The sequence below is a fragment of the Carcharhinus amblyrhynchos genome, chromosome 33 (genome assembly GCF_965287045.1).
Source record: "Carcharhinus amblyrhynchos chromosome 33, sCarAmb.v2.hapA, whole genome shotgun sequence".
Taxonomy (NCBI): Eukaryota; Metazoa; Chordata; class Chondrichthyes; order Carcharhiniformes; family Carcharhinidae; genus Carcharhinus; species Carcharhinus amblyrhynchos.
The window spans coordinates 1,990,439-2,017,818 of NC_137356.1; the positions used below are offsets into that span (position 1 = coordinate 1,990,439).

At 48.0% G+C, this 27,380-nt stretch overlaps 1 protein-coding gene across 1 annotated transcript in view; it reads left to right on the forward strand.

Annotated features, from left to right (window-relative positions):
- LOC145360878 (vascular cell adhesion protein 1-like) overlaps window positions 1–27,380 on the forward strand; it is a 142,093-nt gene that overhangs the window by 52,256 nt on the left and 62,457 nt on the right. The window contains exons 8-9 of the mRNA XM_080216379.1: window positions 12,096–12,371; window positions 17,556–17,870. Coding sequence (XP_080072505.1) covers window positions 12,096–12,371; window positions 17,556–17,870 — 591 coding nt within the window. The remainder of the gene's footprint in view (window positions 1–12,095; window positions 12,372–17,555; window positions 17,871–27,380) is intronic.

Sequence of the window (27,380 nt, forward strand, 5' to 3'; positions counted from 1 at the left end):
GGTGGGGCAGGCTCGAGGGGCCAGATGGCCGACTCCTGCTCCTAGTTCTTATGTTCTTATGTTAATGTGGCAAGAGCGCAAAAATCCATTTCAGGCCGGTGTGAATTTAAGGCAGGATTTTCTGCTGTGTCCAACATGATGGTTCACTCTGGCCTATCAGAGGCTGGAATGAACCAGATTTACATCCTGGTAATGGGATGCAGATGGAGGCCTGAACGCTGCCCTTCCCAGTCCTCCCCCACTCCCCACACTGGATTATCCCTGAGGCTGAGCAGGAAAACACTTTGGCATGAAGGATATTCGAAACAACATGCTGTGTAGATATCAGGACCAATCTGAACAATGCCTGAGGAATTGGGGATAGAGGCTGCCCACAACTCTGGACTCTGGAATGCCAGAGCAGTGCGTCAGGGGTGAATCTGCAGGTGAAACACCTTCCAGGTGCGGTATCCAGGAAGGAGTCCATCTTCCAGCCTAGAATGATCCTAGAGATCCACCTTTGAACCTGGGAGCTCTATATTCCAGGCTTAGTGCTCCTGGAGATCTCTCTTCATTCTTTCTTCAATGGTGGGTTTGTAATGTTGGATGCTTTTTCAATATGACACCCAGACACAATGCTGGGCTAAGTGTTATCCAGGTCTACTCACCACCGAATACAGCACAAAACTCCCAGGCGCATCATTAATGAGGCCAGGTGTGGGAAATTTGGCATTTTTCCTTCCGGTTGTAGCAGGAATACGCCACATTCCTGACACTCACCACGGCACATTGGGCAGAATTTTCCCGGATATCGAGAAAGGCAGACAACAGCTATAGCAGCTTTCTCTGTCGTGTAGCTCAGGACTCAAGCTCACAAGCCTCAGGTAGGTGGGCGTGGGTCCCACAACATAACTCTGGATAGGCAGGCTCTGACTGAACCATCCCACCAGTAACTCTGGATAGGCAGGCTCTGACTGAACCATCCCACCAGTAACTCTGGATAGGCAGGCTCTGACTAAACCATCAAACCAGTAACTCTGGATAGGCAGGCTCTGACTGAACCATCAAACCAGTAACTCTGGATAGGCAGGCTCTGACTGAACCATCCCACCAGTAACTCTGGATAGGCAGGCTCTGACTAAACCATCAAACCAGTAACTCTGGATAGGCAGGCTCTGACTGAACCATCAAACCAGTAACTCTGGATAGGCAGGCTCTGACTGAACCATCCCACCAGTAACTCTGGATAGGCAGGCTCTGACTGAACCATCCCACCAGTAACTCTGGATAGGCAGGCTCTGACTAAACCATCAAACCAGTAACTCTGGATAGGCAGGCTCTGACTGAACCATCAAACCAGTAACTCTGGATAGGCAGGCTCTGACTGAACCATCAAACCAGTAACTCTGGATAGGCAGGCTCTGACTAAACCATCAAACCAGTAACTCTGGATAGGCAGGCTCTGACTGAACCATCCCACCAGTAATTTAGTTTTCTGAAGATTGGGGTGCCATTTTTAAATGCTGTCCCAGTGCACAATTCTGGTTTCACCAGAAACCCACCTCACTGCATCCATTTGCTCCCTGTGTTTATGCTGGTGTGAAACACAATTTGAATTTCCTGTAAGACTTTCTGCTCCCATTGCCAAACCCACCGGAGACAAACAGAAGCAGAAATTCCCAAACTTTGTCTGAAAATGGGAGAATTCCATCCATACTGTCTGTTTCTCTCTCCACAGAACCCACCAGATCCACTGAGCTTTTCCAGCATTTCCTGTTTTTATCTCAGATTTCTGCGGTATTTCGATTTTATTATGTGAGATTCCTGAAGTTATATCAGCTCTTTGGGCCAGACAGATCCATTTTCATGAGTTTCTGTATTAATTATGAATATTAATTTTGTTTAATTATATTCATGTGATGGGTGTTAACTGGAGTTAAGATATGTTCATAAACATCGGGAGAGCCTGAATCTGCGGTGATGAGTGTGAAAACCCATGATGGATGATGTCTTTGTACATTCCTACATTACAACAGTGTCGACAATTTAAAAGAGACTTGATTGGCTGATAAAGTGCTTCAAAACATCAATAGTGCTTTTGAATAAAACATTTAAATGGAACGAGCTGCCAGAGGCTGTAGTAGAGGTGGGTACAACTTTGTTTTTTAAAAAGCATTTAGACAGTTACATGGGTAAGAAGTGTGTCTCCCCCCTCCCCCTCCGATCACTGTTACAGAGAGCGCAGTGTCCCCCCCCGATCACTGTTACAGAGAGCGCAGTGTGTCCCCCCGATCACTGTTACAGAGAGCGCAGTGTCCCCCCCCGATCACTGTTACAGAGAGCGCAGTGTCCCCCCGATCACTGTTACAGAGAGCGCAGTGTCCCCCCCCGATCACTGTTACAGAGAGCGCAGTGTGTCCCCCCCGATCACTGTTACAGAGAGTGCAGTGTGTCCCCCCGATCACTGTTACAGAGAGTGCAGTGTCCCCCCCGATCACTGTTACAGAGAGCGCAGTGTCCCCCCCCGATCACTGTTACAGAGAGCGCAGTGTCCCCCCCCGATCACTGTTACAGAGAGTGCAGTGCGTCCCCCCCCCGATCACTGTTACAGAGAGCGCAGTGTCCCCCCCCGATCACTGTTACAGAGAGCGCAGTGTCCCCCCCCGATCACTGTTACAGAGAGCGCAGTGTCCCCCCCCGATCACTGTTACAGAGAGCGCAGTGTCCCCCCCCCGATCACTGTTACAGAGAATGCAGTGTGTCCCCCCCCCGATCACTGTTACAGAGAGCGCAGTGTCCCCCCGATCACTGTTACAGAGAGCGCAGTGTCCCCCCCCCGATCACTGTTACAGAGAGCGCAGTGTCCCCCCCCGATCACTGTTACAGAGAGCGCAGTGTCCCCCCCCCGATCACTGTTACAGAGAGCGCAGTGTCCCCCCCCCGATCACTGTTACAGAGAGCGCAGTGTCCCCCCCGATCACTGTTACAGAGAGCGCAGTGTCCCCCCCCGATCACTGTTACAGAGAGCGCAGTGTGACCCCCCCCGATCACTGTTACAGAGAGCGCAGTGTCCCCCCCCGATCACTGTTACAGAGAGCGCAGTGTGTCCCCCCCCCGATCACTGTTACAGAGAGCGCAGTGTGTCCCCCCCCGATCACTGTTACAGAGAGCGCAGTGTGTCCCCCCGATCACTGTTACAGAGAGCGCAGTGTCCCCCCCCCGATCACTGTTACAGAGAGCGCAGTGTGTCCCCCCCCGATCACTGTTACAGAGAGTGCAGTGTGTCCCCCCCCGAACACTGTTACAGAGAGCGCAGTGTGTCCCCCCCCGATCACTGTTACAGAGAGTGCAGTGTGTCCCCCCCCGATCACTGTTACAGAGAGCGCAGTGTGTCCCCCCCCGATCACTGTTACAGAGAGCGCAGTGTCCCCCCCCGATCACTGTTACAGAGAGCGCAGTGTCCCCCCCCGATCACTGTTACAGAGAGCGCAGTGTGACCCCCCCCGATCACTGTTACAGAGAGCGCAGTGTGTCCCCCCCCGATCACTGTTACAGAGAGCGCAGTGTGTCCCCCCCCGATCACTGTTACAGAGAGCGCAGTGTGTCCCCCCCCGATCACTGTTACAGAGAGTGCAGTGTGTCCCCCCCCGATCACTGTTACAGAGAGCGCAGTTTCCCCCCCGATCACTGTTACAGAGAGCGCAGTGTGTCCCCCCGATCACTGTTACAGAGAGCGCAGTGTGTCCCCCCCCGATCACTGTTACAGAGAGCGCAGTGTCCCCCCCCGATCACTGTTACAGAGAGCGCAGTGTCCCCCCCCGATCACTGTTACAGAGAGCGCAGTGTCCCCCCCGATCACTGTTACAGAGAGCGCAGTGTGTCCCCCCCCCGATCACTGTTACAGAGAGCGCAGTGTCCCCCCCCGATCACTGTTACAGAGAGCGCAGTGTCCCCCCCGATCACTGTTACAGAGAGCGCAGTGTCCCCCCCCGATCACTGTTACAGAGAGCGCAGTGTCCCCCCCCGATCACTGTTACAGAGAGTGCAGTGTGTCCCCCCCCGATCACTGTTACAGAGAGCGCAGTGTGTCCCCCCCCGATCACTGTTACAGAGAGCGCAGTGTCCCCCCCCGATCACTGTTACAGAGAGCGCAGTGTGTCCCCCCCCGATCACTGTTACAGAGAGCGCAGTGTGTCCCCCCCCGATCACTGTTACAGAGAGCGCAGTGTGTCCCCCCCCGATCACTGTTACAGAGAGTGCAGTGTGTCCCCCCCCGATCACTGTTACAGAGAGCGCAGTGTCCCCCCCCGATCACTGTTACAGAGAGCGCAGTGTGTCCCCCCGATCACTGTTACAGAGAGTGCAGTGTGTCCCCCCCCGATCACTGTTACAGAGAGCGCAGTGTCCCCCCCCGATCACTGTTACAGAGAGCGCAGTGTCCCCCCCCGATCACTGTTACAGAGAGCGCAGTGTCCCCCCCCGATCACTGTTACAGAGAGCGCAGTGTGTCCCCCCCCGATCACTGTTACAGAGAGCGCAGTGTCCCCCCCCGATCACTGTTACAGAGAGCGCAGTGTGTCCCCCCCCGATCACTGTTACAGAGAGCGCAGTGTCCCCCCCCGATCACTGTTACAGAGAGCGCAGTGTCCCCCCCGATCACTGTTACAGAGAGCGCAGTGTGTCCCCCCCCGATCACTGTTACAGAGAGCGCAGTGTCCCCCCCCCCGATCACTGTTACAGAGAGCGCAGTGTCCCCCCCCGATCACTGTTACAGAGAGCGCAGTGTCCCCCCCCGATCACTGTTACAGAGAGCGCAGTGTGTCCCCCCCCGATCACTGTTACAGAGAGCGCAGTGTGTCCCCCCCGATCACTGTTACAGAGAGTGCAGTGTCCCCCCCCGATCACTGTTACAGAGAGCGCAGTGTCCCCCCCCGATCACTGTTACAGAGAGTGCAGTGTCCCCCCCCGATCACTGTTACAGAGAGCGCAGTGTCCCCCCCCCGATCACTGTTACAGAGAGCGCAGTGTGTCCCCCCCGATCACTGTTACAGAGAGTGCAGTGTCCCCCCCGATCACTGTTACAGAGAGTGCAGTGTCCCCCCCCGATCACGAGAGTGCAGTGTGTCCCCCCCCCCGGATCACGAGAGTGCAGTGTGATCCCCCCGATCACGAGAGTGCAGTGTGGTCCCCCCCCGATCACGAGAGTGCAGTGTGTCCCCCCGATCACGAGAGTGCAGTGTGTCCCCCCCGATCACGAGAGTGCAGTGTGTCCCCCCCGATCACGAGAGTGCAGTGTGTCCCCCCCCGATCACGAGAGTGCAGTGTGTCCCCCCCCGATCACGAGAGTGCAGTGTGTCCCCCCCGATCACGAGAGTGCAGTGTGTCGCCCCCGATCACGAGAGTGCAGTGTGTCCCCCCTCCGATCACGAGAGTGCAGTGTGTCCCCCCCCGATCACGAGAGTGCAGTGTGTCCCCCCTCCGATCACGAGAGTGCAGTGTGTCCCCCCCGATCACGAGAGTGCAGTGTGTCCCCCCCCTCCCCGATCACGAGAGTGCAGTGTGTCCCCCCCCTCCCCGATCACGAGAGTGCAGTGTGTCCCCCCCCTCCCCGATCACGAGAATGCAGTGTGTCCCCCCCCGATCACGAGAGTGCAGTGTGATCCCCCCGATCACGAGAGTGCAGTGTGGTCCCCCCCCGATCACGAGAGTGCAGTGTGTCCCCCCCCCGATCACGAGAGTGCAGTGTGTCCCCCCCCTCCCCGATCACGAGAGTGCAGTGTGTCCCCCCCCGATCACGAGAGTGCAGTGTGTCCCCCCCCGATCACGAGAGTGCAGTGTGTCCCCCCCGATCACGAGAGTGCAGTGTGTCCCCCCCGATCACGAGAGTGCAGTGTGTCCCCCCCGATCACGAGAGTGCAGTGTGTCCCCCCCGATCACGAGAGTGCAGTGTGTCCCCCCCCGATCACGAGAGTGCAGTGTGTCCCCCCCGATCACGAGAGTGCAGTGTGTCCCCCCCCGATCACGAGAGTGCAGTGTGTCCCCCCCGATCACGAGAGTGCAGTGTGTCCCCCCCGATCACGAGAGTGCAGTGTGTCCCCCCTCCGATCACGAGAGTGCAGTGTGTCCCCCCTCCGATCACGAGAGTGCAGTGTGTCCCCCCCCGATCACGAGAGTGCAGTGTGACCCCCCCGATCACGAGAGTGCAGTGTGATCCCCCCGATCACGAGAGTGCAGTGTGATCCCCCCGATCACGAGAGTGCAGTGTGTCCCCCCCGATCACGAGAGTGCAGTGTGTCCCCCCCCGATCACGAGAGTGCAGTGTGATCCCCCCGATCACGAGAGTGCAGTGTGACCCCCCCCGGATCACGAGAATGCAGTGTGTCCCCCCCCCCGATCACGAGAGTGCAGTGTGACCCCCCCCGATCACGAGAGTGCAGTGTGTCCCCCCCCCCGATCACGAGAGTGCAGTGTGTCCCCCCCCTCCCCGATCACGAGAGTGCAGTGTGTCCCCCCCCGATCACGAGAGTGCAGTGTGTCCCCCCCCCGATCACGAGAGTCAGTGTGTCCCCCCGATCACGAGAGTGCAGTGTGACCCCCCCGATCACGAGAGTGCAGTGTGTCCCCCCCTCCCCGATCACGAGAGTGCAGTGTGTACCCCCCCGATCACGAGAGTGCAGTGTGTCCCCCCCCCGATCACGAGAGTGCAGTGTGACCCCCCCGATCACGAGAGTGCAGTGTGTCCCCCCCCGATCATGAGAGTGCAGTGTGTCCCCCCCCGATCACGAGAGTGCAGTGTGTCCCCCCCGGATCACGAGAGTGCAGTGTGTCCCCCTCCCGATCACGAGAGTGCAGTGTGTCCCCCCCCCCCGGATCACGAGAGTGCAGTGTGTGTGGGATTGCTGCTGTTTCCGGGCATTGAGCCTGTTTCCTCTCTGATTCGCCCTCTCCTCTCGGGTCCCATCCTGTTTGCACCTTCTGGTGGGCACCGTCCATGTACCAATCCAGCAGTGCCATGGGGCCCGGTGGGCACTGCCGCCATGTCAGGCTGGCAGTGCCAAATTGACACTGCCCAAGAGGCAGCCCCCTGTGCTCCTCCCCTCCTGGAAGAGACTCGATAGCCTCCAGTCTCTCTTTGATGGTGACCATATTTCATCCTTGCTGGAGAGAACATTCACCGGTGACACTGCGGAGGGCAGTGAGCTCAGATGTCTGTGGCCGGTGCTCTGTCATCATATTCAAATTCTACTTTGAATAGTAATTTAATGTTGAGATCATCTCCTGTCTTTTTCAGGAGTGAAACTTCTGTCTCCGGATGTCCGGGTCTGGTAAGACCGCAAAAGGCGAGAAATCTCTCGTGTTCTTGTTGGCTCACTACCCCCATCGGCCGCTGGGGTGAAATGGTAAGATCGCGGTCTCTGTATTAAACACCCTGAACTCTGCTTAGATAAATTCAGAACCAAACAACCCTTTCATTTGACTCTCTTGGTTTTTCTCCACGAGACTTTACACTAAGATTACCACAGGCATTCTCTGTTGCAACAGGGGAAGAATTTTACAGGCTTCTCCCTCTCTCACCCAATACTGGAAAAAGCAGTCCCATCAAAAACTTGCAGACACAACAATTGTCTTCTCCAAAAGTGGCTGCCAGTTGCTTTCTTCACAATTCTGTTCAATGCATATGCACCTTCCACACACCTGACGAAGGAACAGAGCTTCCAAAAGCTAGTGGGTCTACGATCAAATAATCTGGTTGGTCTTTAACCCGGTGTTGTGAGACTTCTTCCTGTGTTTACCCCAGTCTAACACCAGCGTCTCCACACCATGGGTGCACATGCTCCTCAGGATCTCATGGCCACTCCTACTCGTGATGCGGAGATGCCGGCGTTGGACTGGGGTAAACACAGTAAGAAGTCTCACAACACCAGGTTTAAATCCAACCAGTTTATTTGATAGTAATCCCACTCGCTTTTGGATGCACTGTTCCTTCAGCAGGTGAGTGGAGAGTTCTGCCTTTATATGCCCTGTTTGTGAATCAAATAAACTGGCTGGACTTTAACCTGGATTTGTTACACTCCTACTCATGTAGTCTTCAATTTGCAGTCTGTTTTCAATCTAATTCAATTAGTCACCCCCCCAACACACACACACACACTCACACACACACTGACACACACACACACACACACACACAGTCACTCACACTCACACACACATGCACACACTCACACACACACACCTACACTCACACACACACTCTCACACGCACACTCACACATACACACACACACACCTACACTCACACACACACTCACACACACACATACACACACTCACACACACTCTCTCACACACACACACACGCACTCACACACACACACTCACACACGCACAGTCGCTCACACTCGCACACACTCACACACACACACACCTACACTCACACACACACTCTCACACACATGCACACACACACATACGCACACTCACACACACACATACACACACTCACACACACACATCTACACTCACACGCACACTCACACACACACATACACACACTCACACACACACATCTACACTCACACGCACACTCACACACACACATACACACACTCACACACACTCTCACACACACACACACACACACACACACACACACGAGTCTGGCTCACAATATATCTCAGTGCTACTTGAAAGATATTGCAAAATATGATACTTTGTCCCATTTACATTGTGTCTGAATAGGCCAGGCCATGCAACCCGTATGTTGAGTTATAAAGAAATAATAATGGTTTTAACAAACTAGTCTTGAGTAGTTTACCCAGAGAAAACAGACAAACCCTAAAGAACCCCATTTTGACTCTGAACACACAATGAAAGTGAAACTGTGGAAGCACAGTTTTCTACGAGATGAACAGTATGAGTGTAGAAATCCCCTAGATTCTTGTCAGTTGACAGTTGACTCTACCGGAAGATGCTGTTTGAACTGACGCCACCCAACTCAAGCTCTCAATTGCTCCGTGAATAAATTGATGTTATTACCAGGGAAGGACTGTAGCTTTAGTCAAATACTCGAAAGGTTTGAGCTTTTAGGGTTATTGTGGATCCAGAGCACATCTCTTTTGAAATTCAACCATGATGGATTTTCGGCTAATTTCACCGGTTGAGTGTCTGTGGCTTTTCACATTTTCCATTGGAACAGGTGGGTGTGACTATGATTCTCTCAAGAGCTTTCAAATATAAGAAAATTTTATTTATTTTCATAGCCTCAAATAGTATGAAATGGTATTTGCATCCACACAGTTGAAATGATATTTGCTAGTTTTATTCTGCAATCAACTGTAACAGGTGGGGGAGTCCAAAACTAGGGGTCAGAGTTTGAGGATAAGGGGTAAATCTTTTAGAACGGAGGTGAGGAGACATTTTTTCACCCAGAGGGTGGTGAATGTATGGAATTCACTCCCACAGAAAGTAGCTGGTGACAAAACGTTGTCTGATTTCAAGAAGGAATTAGATATAACTCTGACAAGGGGTCTTATAGTTCTTGGGGTTAAAGGGATCAAGGGATACGGGGGGAAGGGGGGATCAGGATGTTGAATTTAATGAATGACGGAGCAGGTTCGAGGGGCTGAGTGGCCTACTCCTGATACCAGTTGTTTCAATGTACTGGGTTCCTGTCATACTGCAAGGTTTCAGTTTGATGACGGGAAATAGAAATTTAATTGATGGTGAAAAAAGTCAAAAAGAAATAAAAGCAGGCAACTATTCAAGATATTTGTGCATTCACAAGTGTTGGTAAAGATATAGCATTAGTTTGCCTTGTGCTCCATGTGTCTGTTTCACAATTATTGTGATCTCCTCCCATGTTTACTGTTTTGTGTGCTAGGAAAAGGAAGAGATTTTCTGGACTATACCTTGCTTCAGGGTATATTTTCATCTTTCAGCCAGCATATATAAGAGCCATTTGTAGATTAATCATCACTGATACAGCAGCTTTTCCTGTGTGACTTTAACCTCTATAAATAACAAACCATAGCAGTGTACGTTCCGTTCTGCTGCAACAATATTCAGTGCACACAAACCACCCCACTTTCGCTTCTGAATGTTCCATACTTGCATTTTCCTCACATGTGCTTAATGCTTTTAAAGTGCAAACTCCTCTGTGACCAGAGAGGTGGGTGGGTGCACACCTCCTGTTCTTGCATTTCTAATCCTGGGCAACCTGATGTCCTCTGAGGGAGAAAATTGAAGGCTATGTTGCTCTCCCGAGAGAGCCTTGGAAAGAAAGGAAAACCTGTGTTTATATATATCAGGGCCAGGTACATTGGAATGTGAGTAGCAGGTTGATATCCTCTTCCCTACATCAGGTAAAATGATATTCTCCACACCAATGAATGAAGGAAAACACTCAACCTGGACTTATTATCATGAGTAATTTCAAATGGTTCCACATGAAATGAAGGCGGAAGTTGATCACAGCTCATCAGCATGGATTTGTTCGTGGAAGATTGAATCTGACCAAGTTAATTGAATTTTTTAACAAAAGCGAGTGAGGGTAGAGTGTTTGATGAGGTCTACGTCCTCACACTGCAGCTTGGTCAAAAAAGTAAAAGCCAATGGGATTTAAGGAAAAATGGAAAACTGGGGCAGCACGGTGGCACAGTAGCACTGCTGCCTCACAGCACCAGGAACTCGGGCTCAATTCCAGCATTGGGTCACTGTCTGTGTGGGGTCTGCACATTCTCCCCATGTCTGCGTGGGCTTCCTCTGGTTATTCCAGTTTCTCCCACACTCCAACAATGTGTGGATTAGGTTGAGAGGCCACACTAAATTAACTCTAGTGTCAGGGGGATTAGCAGGGTAAATGTGTGAGGTTACAGGAATGGGGGCTGGGTGGGATTGTGGTCGGTGCAGAGTCGATGGACCGAATGGCCTCCTGCTGCTCTGTAGGGATTCTATGAAAGAAAATTCTCAAAAAATTTGGTCACTGGCAAGAAACAAAGAGTATCAGCCAGAGGGTGTTTTTGTGACAGGAAAGCAGTTTACAGTGAGATGCAAAGAACGTCAATGTTTTAGAATTAAATAGAGGGGAGATGATTACAATTTTACAGGTGATGAAAAATTGGCTGTGTGTTAGATAATAAGGAAGAAAGCTGTAGCCTGCAGGAAGAGATCAGTGGGCTGGTCAGGTGGGCAGAATTCAACCCAGAGAAGTGTGAGGTAATTCACTTAGGGGAGGATGAGTAAGACCAGAGGAGAGTAAAGAGTAACAACGTTTGGAGAGTTAGGAGTTAAAGGAGTGGAAACACTTGGACTACATGTCCATAAACACTGAAGGTAGCAGTTAGGTAGACAAGGTGACAAGGAGATATAAAAAATCCTTTCTCTTTTCAACCAAAGAATTGCTGATAAGAGCAGATATGCTACAAGTGTATAAAACACTGGCTATGATACAATTAAAGTATTGCACACAGTCCTGGTCATAGTGTTTTAAACAGGATGTGGAAACAACAGAGAGGGTATGAAAAGACTTCCAAGCACATTGTCCAGACAGGAGAACGATCCAGAAAGACCAGATAGGCTGAGATTGTTTCTTTGGAATAAAGCGGCTGAGGGAAGATTTAATTGAGGTGTGTAAAATTATGAGGGCCCTGGATAGAGTAACTCCAAAGGACTTATTTTCTCTTAGCAGAGAGATCAGTAGCCAGAGGCGTAGATTTGAAGCGATACGTAGAAGGATTAAAGAAGAATTGTGGTGGGATCTTTTCACAAAGTGGGCAGTGGTGGGGGCCTGGAACTCACTGCAGAAACCTCAACACATTGAAAAACCACTTGGGTATGCTCTTGGAATGCTGAAACTGCCCAGCAAGAGCCAGGAAGCAGGGTCAGGCTGGATAGCTCTATTTTAATGAGCACAGACATGATGGGCTGAATGGCCTCATTGTGTGCTGTACATTTCTATGATTCTATGAATTTCACATAATTAGTGCCTTGTTTTTGACAGAGAGGCCTGCTTAATCAGGTAGTTAGAAAATGTGCTTTTATCTTGAGGAGTTACTCTCAATAACATTGAATGGGATCAATATCCATGGATTTACTGTGATTTGTTTCCTTGGCAGCTATTGTAACTGGATTTGAGATCAGGATCAACACAAACCCCTCAGCTGTGGAATTTGGAGATTCTTTAGAGGTGAACTGTACTACCACATGTACAGACCCAATAATCAATGTGGAATATAAAGCGGGGATACTTCCTAACACAATAACTGGCAGTAATTGGTACAGAGACTATTTCCCGAGTATTGAGGCATGGGATTTTGCAGCACCATGCACTGTGATCTGTAAATCGGAGAATTCTCAGTCGAAGGAGGAGAAAAAGGTGGTCACGGTATACAGTAAGTGAAAACTCTTGTTCTATATGTGAATGGAAAATAGAAATTCAGGCAAAAGGCAATCTGAACATTTTTAGACTGTGAAAAGTATCCTAGAACATTGAACATTACAGCACAGTACAGGCCTTTCAGCCCTCAGTGTTGTGCTGAGCTATCCCACTCCCTATCATTCTGGTGTGCTCCATGTGCCTATCCAATAACCGCTTGAAAGTTCCTAAAGTGTCCAACTCCACTATCACAGCAGGCAGTGCATTCCACACCCCAACCACTCTCTGAGTAAAGAATCTACCTCGGACATCCCTCCTATATCTCCTGCTATGAACCTTATAGTTATACCCCCCCAGTAACAGCTACATCCACCTGAGGAAATAGTCTCTGCACGTCCACTCTATCTATCCCCCTCATTATCTTATAAACCTCTCATCCTCCTCCGCTCCAAAGAGAAAAGCCCCAGCTCCCTCAACCTTTCCTCATAAGACCTACCCTCCAAACCAGGCAGCATCCTGGTAAATCTCCTCTGCACTCTCTCCAATGCTTCCACATCCTTCTTATACTGAGGTGACCAGAACTGAACACAATATTCCAAATGTGGTCTCACCATGGTCCTGTATAGATGCAGCATAACCCCACAGCTCTTAAACTCAAACCCCCTGTTAATAAACGCTAACACACTATAAGTCTTCTTCACGGCTCTATCCACTTGAGTGGCAACCTTCAGAGATCTGTGGATATGAACCCCAAGATCTCTCTGTTCCTCCACATTCCTCAGAACCCTGCCGTTGATCCTGTAATCCGCATTCAGGTTTGTCCTATCAAAATGAATCATCTCACACTTATCAGGGTTAAACTCCATCTGCCACTTTTTGGCCCAGCTCTGCATCCTATCAATGTCTCTTTGCAGCCTACAACAGCCCTTCACCTCATCCACTACTCCTCCAATCTTGGTGTCATCAGCAAATTTACTAACCCACCCTTCAGTCCCCTCCTCCAAGTCATTGATAAAAATCACAAATAGCAGAGGACCCAGCACTGATCCCCTGTGGTACACCGCTGGTAACTGGCCTCCAGTCTGAAAATTTTCCCTCCACCACCACCCTCTCTATACGAGACAACCGGTTACTTATCCAATCAGCCTAATTTCCTTCTGTCCCACATATTCTTATCTTCTTCATGAGCCTACCATGGGGAACCTTATCAAACGCCTTACTAAAATCCATTTATACGACGTCAACTGCTCTACCTTCGTCTACACATTTAGTTACCTCCTCAAAGAATTCAATTTGTGAGGCAGGACTTACCCCTCACGAAACCGTGCTGACTATCCCAGATTAAACTGCATCTTTCCAAGTGGTCATAAATCCTATCCCTCAGGACCCTTTCCCTTAACTTACCGAGCACCAAAGTAAGACTGACTGGTCTATAATTACCAGGGTCATTCCTATTTCCTTTCTTGAAGAGAGGAACAACATTCGCCACTCTCCAGTCCTCTGGCATAATCCCCATGGACAGTGAGGACCCAAAGATCAAAGCCAAAGTCTCCACAATCTCATCCCTTGCCGCCCACAGTATCCTAGGATATATCCCATCTGGCCCAGGGGACTTATCCACCCTCAGGTTTTTCAAAATTGTTAATACATCTTCCCTCAGAACATCTACCTCCTCCATCCTATCAGCCTGTATCACACTCTCATCCTCAAAAACATGGCCCTTCTCCTTAGTGAAACCACATCCTGAACTATATCCTGAATTACATTGGTGGGAAATGGATGTTTCTAAGCATCTGCTGTCCTTTTCCTCCTAGGTGGAAATGTGATGGCCTCGCCTGTGGGACCAAAGGCCATTGAGGCCCCCTGGAGGTTGGACATTTGGGGGGGGGGGGGTCAGTGTTAACCTGGCACTGCCAACTTGGCACCCTGGCACTGCTAGCCTGACACTCCAAGCAGCGCCAAGAGCGCAGGGCCTTAGGTGTGGGGCCAGTCAGGGGTCGTCAGATGGGGGGACAGGTAGAAGGGAAGGGAAAGAGGGAAGTCTGTATCAGAGGTGGGAGGTACTGGTGAGGCCGACAATCATGGATCGGAACCAGCCATCAGACATTGGGGCTGGCCGTTGGATTGGGAGATTGATGCATGCCCAATGAATGGCCCCCGAGTATTGCTGCCTTCTTCTCCAGCAGGTTTAGACCCCGCCCACTACTGGCGTGAGTCACCTGACAGTCTCTCTATTGCTAACTAACCGAGACACAACTCACCCAAAAAGCAGGCGGGAAAACGGGAGGTCTTCCTGCCTGTTGAGCACTTTGATTTTTTTAGGGAAAATTGTTCCCCTTCCCATTGTAGAAGTCATGAATCTTCATTATTTGGCCATGGAATTAAGTGCCTCTTTCAAACTCTGCTCTCCAATAGAGAGAAATTATTGTGTTCAGATTCACGACTGCATATAGATAGTGTGCTACTGCTGAGGTCTTCTTCTTGGAGCTCGTGTGAATAATTGCTGCTTGTCCTTTTTGGAGAATGCACATAAATGTCAACATCTTGATTGAGATTGGGTGCCAGTAGGCCAAGCTACATAGAAGCTGGACAGGGGTGGCAAGGATATCCGGGGAAGAATGTCAGACTGTCTAGGGCATGTTAGGAGAGGTAAGCATGTCACAAAGGCCTTGGTCCAACTGTAGGGTGGTGGATGGGCTTTCTGGGCAGTGAGCGTTGTAGAGAGATGGGTGTAAAGGGTGTGATCAATGATGTCAAGACTTTGGGCTTAAGGAGTCGAATGAGGCAAACAGTAAATTGACAGTCAGGGGAGTTGGATCAATAGGGTGAACATCCTAGGCTCAAGGGGAGGTAGTGGATGGTCTTACTGAGGAAGTTGCGGAAAGTCAGGGTCTAGCTGGCCTTGAGAACAGGAGGGTTTAATATCAAGGGGGCATTTGTACATAGATGGGGGGAGAGTAGGGATGTCCACAAGGTCCAGGGTAAGAGGGGGAGTTTGAAAGCTTACAGGAGGGACAGGAATGACAGGTGTTGATTCTGTAGGGTGATGGATCCGCTTGGTGGGTATCAGAGGGAGGGTAGAAGATGCTTGATGCACTGGCAAACTTCAATCACACCATGGAACTGCCAAAGTTGTTGTTGGTTCATAAAATCTTTCCAGCGTTTGATGAAGGAGCGGTCTCCTTTCTGGTGGGACGTGTTAATGCTTCATTTTTGGGCCAAGTTAAAGAGCAGCCTATGAATTATTTGTTCACTCCATGGAGAGCAAAACCCAGCTGATTTCTCCTCTTGAGGTTCCACCGCCAATAAACCAGCTCTACTCCATGACTAATGGATCACATTCCAAGGTCTGGAACTGCAGGGTATTGTTTGTTGATTGATATTTGTTGTTGTTGGAGGTAGGAATGAAGGGAGTGATGGAGGGAGCAGGAGTGGATGCTTCCATGAGGTACAGGTGGTGGCACATGTAAAATCCTGAATCCAGTTCTTCATTCTCCTGGTAAATGATCACAGTTGACAAGGGCTTTTGTGGTCAGTCTTTCTGTGATGCCAAGGTAATTGTCTCAATATAGAATCACGAAGGCAAGCTGAATAGTGCTTAAGGGAAGGGTCTTGCAAATGGCTAGTATTACCCTGGTCAATCCCCAAGGACACTGAGGTATGAAAGAGAGGAAAACTAATCTGCAGTCCTCCAGAATGTCCTTCACCTTCTAGGTGTGGGGTGGGGAGACCCAAGTCTAGATGATGCCAAGAATAGGGCTTAGTATTGGCTTAAAGACTCAAAGCTGGAGGCAAATGCTGTGTAGGAGTATCATTGCAATTTGTTTACTCATCCACTCAGACAGAGATGATGCCAGTTCCAGACAAACCTGCTGTTCTACTCACTGTGGGGTCCAGATGAGGAGGAACATATAAATAGAATTCAGAACCATTCAGCTCCTTGAGCCTGCTGCAGCATTCAATAAAACCATGGCTGATCTGACTGTAACCACAATCTCACACACCCCACCTCGAATAACCTTTCACCCCCTTATTTATCAAGAATCTGTCTAAGCTCTGCCTTAACAATATTCAAAGGCTCTCTCCAAAGATTCATGGTCTCTGAGAGAAAAAAACATATCCTAATCTCTTCCTTAAAAGGGTGACCCATTATCTTTACACAGTGACTCTTAGTCCCAGGTTCCTCCACAGGAGGAAGTATGGTGTGGGATTTTCTGGGTGTGTGCCCCAAAACCAGAAAATCCTGCATGAGGTTAACAGACCTTTGCATAAAGACATAAGAACTCGGAGCAGGAGTGGGCCACTAGCCCTCGAGCCTGCTCCACCATTCAATAAGATCATGGCTGATGTTTTTGTGGACTCAGTTCCACTTATCCACCCACTCAGCATGACCCTTAGTTCCTTCACTGTTCAAAGATCTAGCTATCCTTTGCATGGTCCGGCCCCTGCTCGCTACAATCCGGTGGAGGGAGGGATGCGAAAATTCCCTCCATCATCTCCAAATCCACTCTGTCAAGACCCTTTGGGATCTTACATCTTTCAATCAGGTTGTCTCTTTCTCTTCTAAACTCCAGCTCAGGTTAGGACAGGTCCATTAACAGCAAGAGGTAGTGGAGCCAGAAGAAGATCAGGATACTGGTGCCCAGGTACCAGTGCCACAGCGATTACCCTGAATACGGGTATATCACACTACCAGCAGATGTGTGTGATGCCAGAGTCACTTTAGGATGTCTGGAATGTGGTTGTTTTGACCCCTGAGATAAGGAAGCAAACTGCGACTTCTTTCCTATCCCTGCAAGATTCACCAAACCACTTGCACATGTATATCTAATGACCTGATCAGCACAGGATCGCTGTTCCATCCTGAATAAAAATCTTTCTAATTTCAATGTCTGCCGCTCAACTTTAGATTGTTGCCTGTCATTTTATTCCATGATAGTTTCATTTTCCATCATTGTTAATTATAATCAAAGTCCAAGATCATTACTCAAGGCTTAGTACAAAGTGCAGAGAATTGTTGAAGCACAACTTGGACAGGGTTTGTGGACCAGAGGAATATTTTTGATCAGAATAGTCTCTATTGGACACATTGACTATTGACATACTTGGTGAAAATGGTGTGTGATGAGTGAAAGGAGGAGTGCAGAGAAACATTCAGATATACACTGTTTCCATAATTCCTGGTCATCTCCTTTAACAGATCGTGAGATAAACATTACTTCACCTCCGGAAGTGCTGGAAGTTAACAGAAGATATAGTCTGGAGTGCATTGGTCCGAGAGTCTATCCAAACAATAAACTCACACTCACATGGCTGAGGGGGAGTGAGATTGTTCAGAGTAATTCCGCAGGAGAAGAAGGTTTTCCAGATGAAGATAAAAGATTGAGGAATGTCTTCAGTTTCACTGCGAGTGTGTCAGATGATGGACAGGTGTACACCTGCTTGGCCGAAGTGGATTTGGGCTCTAACAACAGAAAACTAATCGCAAACTCCTCTGTAACTCTGCAAACTTACTGTAAGTTCCACTTGCGTGAGAAACACTCTCCTTTTTTTAAGAATGGGTTTAATATCTCTAATTTGAAGAGAATAAGTAATGGAAGGCCTTCAATAGCTCCTGGTTTATCCATTGCACAAAAAACATTGGATAAAAATTGTGCACCTTGAATCCAGGAGCAAATTTGCAATGTTCTTATTTTTCTAATGTGTAACTGGAAGTTTTAGTTTTTCAGTCAGGTGAGGAATGTGCCAAATTAGTTTGAAAGGATCAAGAATGATTTTGCAAGGCATAAGAACTTGAGGAATTGGACCAAGAATGGCCATGCAAACCCTTTAACTTGTTTTCTTTGTTCTTTAATGGGACATTGGTGCCACTGGCAAGACCAGCACTTGTTGGCCAGTTGACTGGCTCGCTGGGCCATTTTAGAGGATAATTAAAAGCCAGTCAACCACTTTGGAGCCACATTTAGGCCAGACCAGGTAAGGATGGCAGATTTCCTTCCCAAAAGGACATTAGTGAACCAGAATGGGTTTTTAGAAAAATCAGTGATAGTTTTGTGGGCAGCGTTACTGAGACTAGGGGCCCGATTCTCCCATCCCGACACACACATTTTTTGATGCATCAGGTTGGGGGAATCGCGTGTCGGCCATTTCGTGGGATTCGTGCACATGTTCCCAATGCATACACGTCTCCCACAGCCGGAGAACAGGCGCATTGGGACCGCACTGGAAACAGGCAGGAAGAGAGGTAAGTAACTTAAATCTTATTTTAAGTGTGACGATCGGTCCCAGCACGGAATTCACTGTGCCCGATAGCATCTCCCACCACGCCAGGAGTCTTTCACACTGGCGGGGTTCAGACTAGCTCCCCAGAATGTGGGGAAATGACAGGAGACACCGCCCGTGTGAAGGGGGCAATCCGGGCCCTTCCAAGGGGTCAGGTGGTGAGGGGCTGGTACCTCTGGGCATGGGCACACTGGAAGTGCCAACCTGTGCCCCATGGCACTGTCCAAGGGGCAAACTGCCCATGCTCAGGGCATGGGCACACTGGCAGTGCTGGCCTGTGCCCCAGACACTGCACACCAGGCATCAAAGAATGCCAAGTGGCGTGGCCAAAGAGGGCCAGGCCTATGGAGAGAAGGGACAGGGTCAAGGTGCCAGAGGGCAGGGCTGAGGGGGCTGGATGTAAGGGAAGGGGATGGGTCCAATGCTCCAACGGTGGTCAAGAGGGTGGGCCTAGGGGGCAAAGGGGGTGGGGTCAAGGAGGCAGGATGATAGCAAAGGGGCTGAGCCAAGGGGGCAAAGAGGGTGGGCCAAGGGGTGTGGCCTATTGTGGGAGGGGCCAATCAGCTGAATAAATTGTGGGTGGGGCCTAGGGGGCGATTGGGGCCTCCCGCTGTCACTCTGCATTGGGATCGGTAGGGGCTGGAGGGAAGCCAGCATTTGAGGTGCGTGGGGGTGGTGGTGGGGGCTGGAGGTGCGTGGGGGTGGTGGTGGGGAGTGGGGGGTGGGGGGGTGGTGGCGGCGGTGGGGGTTGTGTGCCGGGGTGGGGTGGGGTGGTGGTCCTGCCTCCCATGGCGGGGGAAGGGGTCTGCCAGAATCGGGGGGGGGTGTGAGATTGTCACTGCTGGGAGAGAGAGTGCTGGAGACCAGGACACTCTAGACGGGGGTTGGGTTTGAGGCTGGCCTGGGAATGCTTGTGGAGGCCATGATCGGGCTGCCATTAGGCTGTGGGATGGCGGGGGTGGGGTGGGGGCGGCTGCAGCAGTGCAAGTGTCCCGGGTTGGCCAGCGATCAAGCTGGCCATCAAACAGGGAGCCTGACAGATGCACAGAGACCTGGAACTGTCAGACTCCAGTGTGAATAGCTCCCCACCCCACCGAACTTTTAATGAGAGTCATGATTGTGACCTCTGCATTGAACAAAGTGTGAGAGGTTCGGGTTTGAAGTTTAACTGAATAAACTGTCATGATTTACACCAGTTTTCTCGGCAATTCAGCACTTTTGGGAGAATCGCCCCTAAGATTTCAATTCCAGAATTTATTAATTAAATTTCAATTCTACCTGCTGCTGTGGTGGGATTTAAACCCACGTCCCTGGAACATCCCACTCAATCGGTTATGGTCTTTGACCGTAACTCACCTTTCTGTTAGATCCCCATATCCTTCCATTCTCCGAGAATCCAAGGCCGCGTTTTTCTTATTGAGGTGGGTAACTTGAGTCTGAAAATTTCACAACTTGTTGGGCCACCTCCAGTGTTAAGAGTACCCAGTGCATGCAATTTTCTCTCTGTGCAGGCAGAGATAGGATAGATTTAAGCCCATTAACCCCAGAAGCAGAGCAAGATGGCTAGGGGGCAATGAGTGCTCAGGCCAGAGGGTTAGAAGGCCACTTCAGTTCTCTGGCGATTTGTTGTACAGTCATACAGTCATACAGGTTTACAGCATGGAAACAGGTCCATTGGCCCAACTTGTCCATGCCACCTTTTTTTTAACTCCTAAGCTAGTCCTAGTTGCCTGCATTTGGCCCTCTAGTTTTAGATTCCCCTACCTTTGGAAAAACATATGGACTATCTAGCTGATCAATGCCCCTCATTGTTTTATACAGCTCTATAAAATCACCCCCTCAGCCTTCTACGCTCCAGAGAAAAAAATCCCAGTCTATCCAGCCTCTCCTTATAACTCAAACCATCAAGGCATCCAGGCAAATCTCTTCTGCATTCTTTCTAGTTTAATAATATCATTTCTATAATAGTTAGGGTGACCAGAACTGTACACAATATTCCAAGTGTGGCTTTACCAATGTCTTGTACAACTTCAACAAGACGTCCCAACTCCTGTATTCAATGTTCTGACCAATGAAACCAAGCATGCTGAATGCCTTCTTCACCATTCTGTCCACCTGTGATTCCACTTTCAAGGAGCTATGAACCTGTACCCCTCGATCCCTTTGTTCTGTAACTCTCCCCAATGCCCTACCATTAACTGAGTAAGTCCTGCCCTGATTCAATCTACCAAATGCATCACCTCACATATATCTAAATTAAACTCCATCTGCCATTCGTCAGCTCACTGGCCCAACTGATCAAGATCCCAGATAATCTTCTTCACTACCCACTCTGCCATCAATCTTGGTGTCATCTGCAAACTTACTAGCCATGCCTCCTATATTCTCATCCAAATCATTAATATAAATGAGAAATGACAGCACCGATCCCTGAGGCACATCGCTGATCACAGGCCTCCAGTTTGAAAAGCAACCCTCTACCACAACTCTCTGGCTTCTGTCATCAGACCGATTTTGTATCCATTTAGCTACCTCACCCTGGATCTCATGAGATTTAACCTTTGCAATAACCGATCATGCGGTACCTTGTCAAAGGCCTTGCTAAAGTCCATGTAGACAACATCAACTGCATTGCCCTCATCTACCTTCTTGGTTACTCCTTCAAAAAACTAAAAGTTCTAGCCCTCACACTTCACCGTCTTGCCAACCTGCCATATCACTTTCATACCGATCTATTCCCCCATCAACCCCCAGCTCCTCTTACCCTTCATGCCAACACATTGTCAACTCTTGACAACTCCACCCATCCCCCATTGACCCTCATATCCTCCATGCCACCTTTATAGTCATCAATGCCCCCCTCACGAAGCCCCTATGTCCCCGTATCTTCTATGCAACCTCCAGAGCTACTCAACCAGTATTCATCATGGCCACACCTTAGAGATGGAGACTTCAAACAACTATTACACCTCTCACTCATACTTACTTAATAGTGGAAAATACTCCCATTCACAGAATCCAGAAAAGCTTTCAAATATCTTCAAGTTACTAATCTCCTGTAAAAACATTCAAACCTTTATTCAGACCCCATTTCAAACTCAGCTTTTTACAGGCTTTTTAAACTGCCAATCAAACTGCCAACTCAGAAGCCCCTGTTAGGATAATGATGGATTTTGAAAATTAATGATACGAGCGTATGAATATACAAATTAGGACAGCAGTAGGCTGTTTGCCCTTTGAACTAATCGCACAACGGCAAAGTAGTTAGCACTGCTGCCTCACAGCACCAGAGACACAGGTTTGATTCCCGGCTTGGGTCACTGTCTGTGTGGAGTTTCCATGTTCTCCCCGTGTCTGAATGGGTTTCCTCCGGGTGCTCCAGTTTCCTCCCACAGTCTGCAGGATGTGCTGGTTAGGGCACATTGGCCAAACTAAATTCTCCCTCAGTGTACCCAAACAAGCACTGGAGTGTAGTGACTTGGGGATTTTCATAGTAACTTCATTGCAGTGTTAGTTTAAGCCTACTTGTGACAAATAAGTAAATAAGTAATCCAACACCTTCAATAAGATCATGGCTGATTTGATTGTAACCTCAATGCCACTTTCCCTTTAATAGTCCCTGGGGAAATTACAAACAAATACTCACTATTCAAATTGCTTTCTCAAGCTAATGTATTTTCCTCACCTAAGTTAGATGGACGGTCAATCAAAGCAGTACAGCAAAGGTTTTTTTTTAACTCTCTGCCTGTGTTTTTAATGTTTAAATAGTAAGGAATTAAAAAATAAACTTCTGATCATGACACTGAAACAAATCTTATCCACTCTTCAAGAGTCTTTACGTCTATTCCATCGTTTCATGACTCCCACAGTTTAGTCATTTGCAACAGGCAGAATGGGCTTGGCTTAAATTGAGCACCAAGTTCAAATAGCCCTGCTGAGTTTGTGTTTCCCTCCTGAGTGAGTCACACCCCATCTTCTCCCCACTACCAAAGTTAGGTCTGTCAGAAATGGGGTTCAATTTCCACATCCAGGTCCCTCCTGCTTGCCTTTTTCAAAGGCCTGCAGAGTCTTCCCACCTCACAAAAAGCAAGGTGTAAAAGTCTCTATTGTAGCATTGAATGTACTCGATGACTGACATCCACAGTCCTCTGGGATGGAAGATTTATTTCCTTAAGTCTCAAATGACTGACCCTCTTGTCCGAAGACCAAAGTTTCTAGTTTTAGATTTACTAGCCAACGGTAAAAAGCTCACAGCATCGACCGTGTCAAACCTTCTCAGAATCTTATGCGTCAAATACGATTCTCTCTCATTCTTCTAAACTACAGTAAATACCAAACCTGACATGTTATTAATTGACTCCAAATTGTCGTCCAAGACCCCATCCTGATTCCTGGAATCAGAGAAAGGAAGGCTAAGGCCAGCCTCATGAAAGGAAATAAAATATTAACTGCTACATAGAATATTATTGTCGAATAAGAATATTACTAAACACTGTATCTTGTTTCAGGATATTCTTTCAGGCAATGCAGAGATACCAGACTCTGAGAGATAACCAGTATGTGAAACAAGTTTTAGGTCCAAATGAGTGTTCCCTCTGCTGATTAGAAGAAACAAATTGGTGAAAGTATGTTTGTTTCCAGAATGGCCCAGGTGCTGATATTACTATCACTCTCCTGCTTTCTTCACTGTCAGAGGTTTCCTCACAGAGACAGTAATGTCTAAAGGAAATCCATCTGGCTGCCTTACACATCTCAGTAGTCAGAGGAGGTGATGGTCATGGAGCAGATCAGCCAATCTCATCATGCAGGGAGAACAAAACAAACTGGCAAGGCTCACACCCAGAATCCCACACGCTAACATCCAAACTTCGATTGGGATGGCGTAGACAGATATAATTAAAGATCACAGTGGAGGGAAATTAGTGAGTATATCAGCCTGTTCTACTCATAGTGACTGGTGCAAAAGTAGTAGAGTTAGATACTCGGGCTGTCTGCAAAATAAATCTCAAAAATAAAGAATGTGACCTTCTGATGATGGTTCAAGTTTTCTCACAGTGAGAAGTGTGATGGATTCCTGCAATGTGTGTATTGGGCTGTGTGGATCAGTTTCTGCTCTGTCCATTAGGAATGCAAACACATCACAGCAAATCCAAATGAAGTGAATTTCTTCTCCGTGTTGCAGCTTTTATGGATTCGCCTAGAATCCTTGACAAAAGATCCATAGAAGTGAAGCGAGAAGCCACGTTAATATGTGAAGTCTCGAATGTCTATCCTGCTGAGAAAATGAGGATAAGTTGGTCTCGGGATGGTGAAGAACTGAATTCAACAACAACAAGGCCAAGTTCCAATACCGTCCGGGAAACTGCAGCGTGGACACCACAGGTGTCGGGTCTGACAGAAGTTGTCTGTACGGCTGATTTTGAGGCGTATCCATCAGTTCCACCAAAGAATAATACCATTTTCGTTATGGTGTACGGTAAGAATCCTGTTTATTGGTATCATTACGTTCAGATAACGTTCGGATAGTTCATGGTAGTTAATATTGCAGCATGTCTGATTTACATCATTTCAAACAATTCGATCCCTCCCATTGAGTTTGGAAGTTTATTGACACATTTACATATTCAGATAATGAGCCTGAGTGGGAAATAAGAGCTGGCTAATTGGGTGGGAGGGCCTGTTGCTGGGCTACATATCCTATGTAATCAAAGAGAAGCTGCTTCAGAGAATATTTGTGACACTTGCTATTACCTGATTTGCAGGAAATGTTGCTGACACTTGAGGATCATAAGAAAATGTTGAAAACAGTGACTGTGTAGTTTGGATTATAAACTCAGTGATCTGTTTCATTTTAACAAATATTGTTATGAATGAATATTTTATTCATTGTTTTAAGTAATTCCAGCATGTGTTCTGGATTACGAAAGAGCAGCTTGACTTAATATGATGGTCTGTGCACTCCCAGCACTATACTGGATCAGAGGTACCTGTTTTCCAACGTTGATCTTTTCGGCCTTCGTTTCTGGACAAACTGTGGAATGTGTCCCACACTGACACGGCTGGAATTGGGAACTCACTGACAATGGGGCTGAATTTGTGTCCCATCACTGCTGCCTCTCTAAACACCTTCTTTTTCATAATATTTCACATTTCTTTTCCAGATAAACCAGGAAACACAATCATTTCAGTAAATAACAAAACTGTGTCAGGAGTTCCAGTAAATGTCAATAAAGGTGATGAGGTTACACTGATCTGCAATTCCAATGGAAATCCCACACCTACATTAAAATGGGAAGATCCCAGTAATGGCAGCAATGTTGAGATTCATCCTGAAATCCTCCGTATTTCCCACGCAGCATCAGAACATCAAGGAATTTATAAATGTACAGCTACCAATCGCTATGGAACTGATGAGAAGGAAGTGGACATCAGGGTCACAGGTCAGTTTGTAATATTGTTCAAATTTCAAAGGATAAATAATTAATCTCTGGAGGATTGAAAAATCAGTTCAGTTCCTCCAATTAAATCCTGGGCGTCCATTCGTTTGTGAAATTCTATTATTTATTTTGTGTCATTTTCCCGTTCCACTCCATTGTTGCTGATGAAGGGTAGCAATCTGGCACAGTGGTTAGCACTGCTGCCTCATAAAGCCAAGGACCTGGCCTCCATTCTGGCCTTGCGTCACTCTCCATGTGGGATTTGCATGTTCACCCACTGTCTGTGTGGTTTTCCTCCGGGTTCCCCAAACTGTCAAAGGATGTGCAGATTAGGCGGAATGGGCACGCTAAACTGCCCCTTTGTGTCTAAAGAAGTGTAGGTTAGGTGGACTAGCCATGGTAAATGCATGGGGTTAAGATGATAGCACAGAGGGGAGGGCCTGGCAGGGATGCTCTTTTGGAGAGTTGGTGAAGACTCAATGGGCCGAATGGCCTCTTTCAGAACTGTGGGGATTCAATATCCCACACTGACACAGCTGGAATTGGGAACTCACTGACAATGGGGCTGAATTTGTGTCCCATCACTGCTGCCTCTCTAATCACCTTCTTTTTCATAATATTTCACATTTCTTTTCCAGATAAACCAGGAAACACAATCATTTCAGTAAATAACAAAACTGTGTCAGGATTTCCAGTAAATGTCAATAAAGGTGATGAGGTTACACTGATCTGCAATTCCAATGGAAATCCCACACCTACATTAAAATGGGAAGATCCCAGTAATGGCAGCAATGTTGAGATTCATCATCCTGAAATCCTCCGTATTTCCCACGCAACATCAGAACATCAAGGAATTTATAAATGTACAGCTACCAATTGCTATGGAACTGATGAGAAGGAAGTGGACATCAGGGTCACAGGTCAGTTTGTAATATTGTTCAAATTTCAAAGGATAAATAATTAATCTCTGGAGGATTGAAAAATCAGTTCAGTTCCTCCAATTAAATCCTGGGCGTCCATTCGTTTGTGAAATTCTATTATTTATTTTGTGTCATTTTCCCGTTCCACTCCATTGTTGCTGATGAAGGGTAGCAATCTGGCACAGTGGTTAGCACTGCTGCCTCATAAAGCCAAGGACCTGGCCTCCATTCTGGCCTTGCGTCACTCTCCATGTGGGATTTGCATGTTCACCCACTGTCTGTGTGGTTTTCCTCCGGGTTCCCCAAACTGTCAAAGGATGTGCAGATTAGGCGGAATGGGCACGCTAAACTGCCCCTTTGTGTCTAAAGAAGTGTAGGTTAGGTGGACTAGCCATGGTAAATGCATGGGGTTAAGATGATAGCACAGAGGGGAGGGCCTGGCAGAGATGCTGTTTTGGAGAGTTGGTGCAGACTCAATGGGCCGAATGGCGTCTTTCAGAACTGTGGGGATTCAATATCCCACACTGACACAGCTGGAATTGGGAACTCACTGACAATGGGGCTGAATTTGTGTCCCATCACTGCTGCCTCTCTAATCACCTTCTTTTTCATAATATTTCACATTTCTTTTCCAGATAAACCAGGAAACACAATCATTTCAGTAAATAATAAAACTGTGTCAGGATTTCCAGTAAATGTCAATAAAGGTGATGAGGTTACACTGATCTGCAATTCCAATGGAAATCCCACACCTACATTAAAATGGGAAGATCCCAGTAACGGCAGCAATGTTGAGATTCCTCATCCTGGAATCCTCCGTATTTCCCACGCAGCATCAGGACATCAAGGAATTTATAAATGTACAGCTACCAATCCATACGGAACTGATGAGAAGGAAGTGGACATCAGGGTCACAGGTCAGTTTGTAATATTGACCAGAATTCAAAGGATAAATAATTAATTTTTTGAGACAAAAGCAGAAATTGGTGGAAAATCTCAGCAGGTCTGGCAGCATCTGTAGAGAGTGAAATATAGTTAATGTATGGAATCTAAATAAGTTCTTCAGCTTTTGAGAATTAGAAAAGCATTTCAGTTCCTCCAACCCAATCCTGAGTGTCACATTGAATTAGGAACTTCTCTTATTTATTTATTGGCTGAGGTTTCACAGCCTTGTTCATCCTGAAACCATAAAATCCTGCCTGAGGATTCCATGCTCCACCCCTGGCCTGTTTCAATTCCCGTGGTAGATGGGATGGTAAAATTCCGGCCATCATGTTGAAGACTCCTGTTCCACTCCATCCTTGCTGATGAAGAGGCAAATGTATAAACTGCTCCCTAACTCTAACAATGTTACTCTGTGACTGGTCTCTGGGTCATTAGTACAAG